Source organism: Bombina bombina, chromosome 7 (genome assembly GCF_027579735.1).
Source record: "Bombina bombina isolate aBomBom1 chromosome 7, aBomBom1.pri, whole genome shotgun sequence".
Classification (NCBI taxonomy): Eukaryota; Metazoa; Chordata; class Amphibia; order Anura; family Bombinatoridae; genus Bombina; species Bombina bombina.
The window spans coordinates 587,255,705-587,263,653 of record NC_069505.1 but is presented as its reverse complement, the minus strand read 5'-3'; the positions used below and the strand labels follow the sequence as shown (position 1 = coordinate 587,263,653).

Below are 7,949 nucleotides of genomic sequence, written 5' to 3'. Positions count from 1 at the left end.
TTAGAAACCGGGATACCTTTGATCATCTAAAAATGAAGATTAGGGATGTTACCCATTTACCAGAGACATTACCGCAACATGATATTTTACCATTACCTACAACACCCACCAGTGGTCTATTCACACCACAGGGTTACCTGGTGCAGAAGAAAAGACCTAAATCGCTTTTTAATCCTTCAACATGGTTGAGTTTGTAAATTCCGAAAAAATCTAGCGAATATTGCGTACCTTGCTTTATCATTAATCATATATATGTGTGCATATATTTGGGTTAAAGCTTAAAATATGCCCATGTTTATATAAAAAATGACAAAAATGACAAGTATGTAAAAAAAATGAAAATTTATTAATACATGGAAAATACATGATTTTATACATTGAGATATAATATTCATTATGGCGATGTTTTTATCTTAATTGTTAATAAAGCTTAAAGTATTTTGTGAAAAAAGTGTCTGTGTTTATTTAAAAATGAATACACATTAAAAACATACATGGATTACAACATTCATTACAAGAGGTTCAATAATAATTTGTTATAGCAAAATGTACACATCCGTACATGTTTTGTTATAACAACTTCTACATGTTTGTACATATTCATTGCAAAAAGTATTTATTCTCAAATTTAATTTACAACATCGTACATATTGTGAGACTATTTTATCATTCTTTTTTTAAGTCTGATGAAAAGAAATTGAGTACTTTATCAAAACTCATACCCTTAGACATACAATGCATAAAAAAATACAATATTGACCACACACGACAGAGTATGTATCTTGTATCTGTTTATTCTGAAATACTATCCGTGTTGTATTCCTTTTTAAAAAAAATTAAAATGATTTAGGAAACACGCTGTTGTACGGTGAGATTCCATACGAATCAAAAAAATACCCAAAACCCCTTTGATCGAAATAAATTGCTACCCATTGTTCACCAGCACGTGTGGAAGGGTCGGTGTTAATAATAAAACCTATAGGTCTATTTCTTAGTCTTTGTTTTGGTAATAAATCACACGGGTATACACCGTCAAACACTGAACGTGTATAAGGATCTCTGGTTAGGATTCTTGTTATTTCCAAAGTGTTCATCTTTGTTTATAAATAGTCGTACAAGACTTCCCTTCTTTGATTAATTTCAATAATATTATCAAATACACTATAAATAATCATATTAATTGTTCTTTCAAGTGGTCTTGAAAATCAGATTTCAATTCTGAGATTACCACTGCATATAAGAGAGTAGTGTGAACCACACTCTTGGTCCGGTGATAAATCAAAGGCAAAAAGTGTGTAACCACGCACATACTCTTCTCTATTAATGAGGATTCCAGCATCAGAATTTTGTTTCCCAGCAATGTTGATTAGTGATATGTATTCACGTATAGCGTTTCCATTTTCAAAGTCTGGTTGAAAAGGTTTTGTTGGTATTTGTTCACCATCCAGATACAATGCTGCAAAATTCACATAGTTATGTTTGAAACATAAGGGATTCTTGTCATAAGCGCCAGAGAAAGCATCGTTATCAACAAATCCAATAACAACGGTTTTTGGTAGTTCTCCAAGAAATAAATTCTCCTGATTGCAGACACGCGAGCTGGCGGCCACGGAATAGACCTTTAGACCGACTCTATCCAAAGCATATTTTGCATTTCCTGTTAAGAGTCCTTGCGCATGGCCTATGCGTACAGCCGGGGATATCTGTACTCTTTTAACAAAAAGAGAGGCGTTTAAGATTTGAACTTTATACTTTTCTGCTTCAGCGCTCATAATAGAAAAAGCATCTTTATTCCTTATAAGTTTAATTTTCAGATCGAGCCCATTCAATAACAATTTTTCTTGGAAAAACAGATCACTATGTAGATGACCTAGCAATTCAATAGTTTTACCATGCTCTAACATACGTGCTCTCTTTACAAAACCAGTATTATCACCATCTAGTTCACAATTATTGTGTAACCCTGCTGCATCTTTATAAAACAATCCTGCTGTAAATTGTGTGGATAAAGCATCTGAGCTGTAGTTGAGAACTGTTTCAATGTATGACCGGTAAGCGTATAGGTTATTTGATTGTGAGATGAGTCTGTCTCCTAATGTAACATCAACTTGGTTAAACAGCGTGGCTAGTGGATAGTTGGTGAGGCTAACACGTGCTCCAGCAGGCGGAGCTGTATTGTCTTGTTTGACTATTTTACAAGTTATATACATCAAAGTGTTGTTCAGGTCAAAATAATTATCGCCGCTTCCGGCTATATAAAATTCCAGGGGTGCATTTTCAGTTATAGCTGTGAGTGGCTGTATTTCGACATACAGTGATTTTTCAATACCCGTTTGTGTCGGCTGTATTTGAAATATGTCGAGTTCTGATTTGGTACATTCTAATGATCCATTGTGTATGAAAGCCATATTTTGACCAGTATTTCTAAAAGATGTCATCCACTGAACGTCTTGATGTTTTCTGTTTCTTTTTGATTCTGTGTATCACCTTTTTGCTTATGAATTGTGATGAAATTGGCGGAAAAGTAACTTGACGTTTCCTTTTTGGTTTTCTCTTGTTACTGATATAAACAACACCAGACCCCTCTTGTGCCCCGCTATTCATTTTATTCATAACGGCAGTTGAAACACGCCCCACAACATCCTTTGCTATGCCTTGTGCCGCTATTTTCATATGCGGTTTCACTATATCTAGTCCACGTCGAAAAAGTGGGACAGCCATCCTAAAAAGATTATGAAATATACCGCCTAATCCGCGGCCGTACATGTACGAACTACCGTGAAAACCCGGTAGACCATTACCAGCTTGTGTCCTATAATAATTACTGTAAACAGTCGGGTCACCATAAACCTTAACAGCCACCATTCTTTAGTACAAGTTGTTCTTGCGCGGCCTAAAGTGTAGCTTAATGATCGCCTTTCCGTATTTAAATCCTACGTTCTTGTTCTGATCGTTCTTAATTTCAATTGTTATACGGTCAAAATGATGATTGCTTACAGGTATGTAGTCTGGCTTGGTGTACCGTTGAGTGATGATTTCATTATTGTCACCTGTAATTTCTACTGTTCTTAGTAATGGCACATATCCGTCACCCACACGTTGATGTTCTATGATGTCTGTATAGATAAAGAGTGTGTAGAAGCCGGCATTTATATCGCAATATATTTTACCACCATCATTCTTTACACCTTGATTGTTAATACCTAATATATGTGCCAACCTGTCTGTGGTTGAGTTGGTGGAGTTACCTAAAATACGCACAGTTCTTCCCAGTTCGTCGTATTTAAGCTTTACATCTATGTTACCGGTTTGGAGAGATGATCATTTTTCATTGATAGGTTTTATTAAATCGCTTATATCTTTATAATAACCGGCTTTTATGGCTAACGGCCTAGTGAATTTGTTTGGTGCCGTAACAATTATTCTAGAATCAGCGGCATCTATGGTGTCCCACATATGGGGATATTGTATCTCTGTCAGAGCTACTTCCCATTCTCCTTTTAATATAACGGGTTTAGCTAACTTTGTTGTAAAACTAGATATCTGTTTTTTAGGAAAAATGTTGTATGAAGCGTTGCTAGGCAGCGTTAAGTAAAATGGTGATGCTTCCATTGTTCTATATATCGGTTAACTGACTTTTGAGTATCCAGCTGTTAAATTTATCCGGATAGCCCTTCCATTTAACATAAACATACTGCTTTCTCCTAAAACTTTTCTGTTTTAAGATTTTTTCTATTTTGTAAATGCGGTTTTTATCTTGTGTCACTTTTTGAAGTTCTTTGGGGTAAAAGCTACCTTCGATCGACTCATCAGCTAAATCTTTCAGTTTGTAAAGAGGTTTAAATCCTCTTGTATTCACACCTTCGATTATAAATATTTCATCAGTGAAATTTTGCTCATAACCTTTTGTGAACGTGCCCTTATGCTTCGAAATCCTGACGTGGTCACCAATTTTTAAAACAGGTTTAACCTTTTTTAGTTTTTGGTGAGGAACCGTAAATATTTTTCCAGACTACCAGTGAGTTTTCTTGCGTCACTTCTACCGGTTTACAGCGTATGGTTCTGTGGTATGTATTATTATAACTATGAATTAATTTGTTCAATATGTTTATATATCTGTGTGTGTTGTGATGTGTAAAATAGCGCCACATTCTAGTCTTTAAAGTACGGTTAAATCGTTCTACGATTGCTGCTTTAACACAGTTGTTTGCGACAAAATGTTGAATTTTAAACTTTTTCAATAACTTCTGTACGGTTCCATTTAAAAATTCTTTGCCTTTGTCAGTCTGTATTTTCATAGGTACACGCCCATCTTTGAATATTGTTCAAACCCCTTTGCGATACTTGGTCCAGTTTTATTATATAATCCAACGCCCCAAGCGTATTTAGAAAAACAATCTATAACGGTTAGAATATACTTTATACCGTCATTATATTTATGGTAGTCTATCATAGATACCAGGTCAGCTTGCCATTGTATATCTAAAGAAGGGGCATATATTTTATTTCTTTCAAAATTACGTCTGACCGGTTTATGTAGCGTATAAACATCTTGCTGATTTAAAAATTTAACAATTTTTTTTCTGTTGAATCCATATTTTTTAGATGCTTTGTACAGACTTTCAACACCGCCTAATGACCCGGGGTTTGTGGGGTTATGATATAATTCTCTTAATACAAGTCCACGATCGCCGTTAACAGACTCCATTCTTTAAGCAGTATACAGCGAATTTTTATAAAACATTGATTTATATACTTTTTTATTAAAAATACGTGTGAGAGATATTATTATGCTGTTTTGAGTAAAAAACAATGACTTTTTTATTAAAAATACGTGTGAGAGATATTATTAGTCTGTTTTGAGTAAAGGACATGTCCTAACATGCCGTGTAGCATTTCTGGCAAAAGACAAGTCCTGACATGTCTTATTAAACCTGTTGAACATTATAGAGAAATCTTAAGCTTAATAGAATACAATATCAAAGTGTAATTTACAACTTTTAGAATTAAATAACATTTATCTTTTATAAATCAAAATATCAATAATACAATTCTTTAACCTTTTAATCCTAATAAATATACATATCAATTCAGTTGTATCAAAATCACCTTTTTTATATCAATTTTATATCAATTTAATATAAAATGACTTTTTTATATTAATTTTATATCAGTTTTATATCAATTTTATATCAATTTTATATCAATTTAATATAAAATGACTTTTTTTATATCAATTTTATATCAATTTTATATCAAAATTACCTTTTTATATCAATTTTATATCAAATTGATATTAAAAAGGGGCGGGATTAAGGGAGGAGAAAGGGGCGTGTCAATATGTCAAAGGTGTGAAAAGGGGGCGTGGTAGCTGTCAAAAAGGTGTTTGACATAACCTCCATACTCTTACTACTACACATGTTTATCATAGTCTTCAAGGCTACTACAATTTCTGCAGAGTCTCATAAATTGGCCTTTAGGAATTGCTCTCTTAAGGTGTTTTGGATGGTGAGATTCAGCTCTTAAAATTGTGTTACCTGCAATTTCTTTCCTAAAAGCTTCTATAGCTATTACCTGATTTCTCTGATCAATTTTCATTTTTAAATCCAAAAAGTTAATACTGTCTTTTGCCCAACCAAATGTGAACTTCAAATTCATGCTGTTATCATTTAATTTCTTTACAAAATTTTCCATTTGTTCTGCACTCCCATGCCATATTATTAGGACATCGTCGATAAATCTTGTGTAGAACTTGATGTTATCCTTAAAGTCATTAAAGTCCCCAAAAATCTTAAAAAGTTCAAAGTAACTAAGATATATATTTGCATAAGAGGGGGCAAACTTAGCCCCCATTGCTGTACCTCTATTTTGCAAATACATCTTACCTTCAAACACAAAATAATTATGGGTTAGTAGAAATTTAACCACATCAACCAAATAACTAATAAAGATAAAATCATAATTTGTGTAAAGTTTCATAATCTCTTCCAAAGCTAGAAGTCCTTGGCTATGTGGGATACAAGAATATAGTGAAACTACATCTATAGTTAGAAAAAAATATGTATCTTCCCATGGGAACCCATCTAACTTCCTTAGCAGTTGTTTAGTGTCTCGTAAGTGTCCAGGCATATTTGTAACTAAGGGCTGCAAAAATCCATCAACCCATTTACCAAGTTTTTCACCTAATGTGCCTATAGTAGTGATGTCGCAAACATAAAAATTTGGGTTCGCGAATGGCGAACGCGAACTTCCGCAAAAGTTTGCGAACGGGCGAACCGGGCAAACCGCCATAGACTTCAATAGGCAGGCGAATTTTAAAACCCACAGGGACTCTTTCTGGCCACAATAGTGATGGAAAAGTTGTTTCAAGGGGACTAACACCTGGACTGTGGCATGCCGGAGGGGGGTCCATGGCAAAACTCCCATGGAAAATTACATAGTTGATGCAGAGTCTGGTTTTAATCCATAAAGGGCATAAATCACCTAACATTCCTAAATTGTTTGGAATAACGTGCTTTAAAACATCAGGTATGATGTTGTATCGATCAGGTAGTGTAAGGGTTACGCCCGCTTCACAGTGCGCAGTGAAGGTGATATACCTGCCCTGACCATGCTTTGCAGACCAGGTATCAGTGGTCAGATGGACCCTTGCCCCAACACTGTGTGCCAGACATGCCATTATAGCAGACTTATATGGCTTTGGCGTTGCTTTTTGGAAATTAGAAGGCTGCAAATTCCACTGGGCACCACACGTGTTTTATGCCCAGCAGTGAATGGGGTTAATTAGGGAGCATGTAGGGAGCTTGTAGAGTTAATTTTAGCTTAAGTGTAGTGTAGTAGACAACCCAAAGTATTGATCTAGGCGAATTTTGGTATATTTCATGACACCATTTCACCGCCAAATGCGATCAAATAAAAAAAAATTGTTCACTTTTTCACAAACTTTAGGTTTCGCACAGAAATTATTTACAAACAACTTATGCAATTATGACATAAATGGTTGTAAATGCTTCTCTGGGATCCTCTTTGTTCAGAAATAGCAGACTTATATGGCTTTGGCGTTGCTTTTTGGTAATTAGAAGGCTGCAAATTCCACTGGGCACCACACGTGTTTTATGCCCAGCAGTGAATGGGGTTAATTAGGGAGCATGTAGGGAGCTTGTAGAGTTAATTTTAGCTTAAGTGTAGTGTAGTAGACAACCCAAAGTATTGATCTAGGCAAATTTTGGTATATTTCATGCCACCATTTCACCGCCAAATGCGATCAAATAAAAAAAAATTGTTCACTTTTTCACAAACTTTAGGTTTTGCACAGAAATTATTTACAAACAACTTATGCAATTATGGCATAAATGGTTGTAAATGATTCTCTGGGATCCTCTTTGTTCAGAAATAGCAGACTTATATGGCTTTGGCGTTGCTTTTTGGTAATTAGAAGGCTGCTAAATGCCACTGCGCACCACACGTGTTTTATGCCCAGCAGTGAAGGGGTTAATTAGGGAGCATGTAGGCAGCTTGTAGAGTTAATTTTAGCTTAAGTGTAGTGTAGTAGACAACCCAAAGTATTGATCTAGGCCCATTTTGGTATATTTAATGCCACCATTTCACCGCCAAATGCGATCAAATTTTAAAAAAAATTAAATTTTTTCGCAATTTTAGGTTTCTCACTGAAATTATTTACAAACAGCTTGTGCAATTATGGCACAAATGGTTGTAAATACTTCTCTGGGATCCCCTTTGTTCAGAAATAGCAGACATATATGACCTTGGCGTTGCTTTCTGGTAATTAGAAGGCCGCTAAATGCTGCTGCGCATCACACGTGTATTATGGCTAGCAGTGAAGGGGTTAATTGGGTAGTTTGTAGGGAGCTTGCAGGGTTAATTTTAGCTTTAGTGTAGAGATAAGTCTCCCACCTGACACATCAGACCCCCTGATCCCTCCCAAACAG

The 7,949-nt window shown here is 35.2% G+C and overlaps 1 protein-coding gene across 1 annotated transcript; it reads right to left on the bottom strand.

Annotated features, from left to right (window-relative positions):
* Positions 1 to 1,205: 1,205 nt before the first annotated feature.
* On the bottom strand, positions 1,206 to 2,408 carry LOC128636607 (uncharacterized protein F54H12.2-like). The gene has a single exon (XM_053689600.1). The coding sequence runs from the start codon at positions 2,406 to 2,408 to the stop codon at positions 1,206 to 1,208; it is 1,203 nt and encodes a 400-aa protein (XP_053545575.1).
* Between the last annotated feature and the right edge of the window lie 5,541 nt (positions 2,409 to 7,949).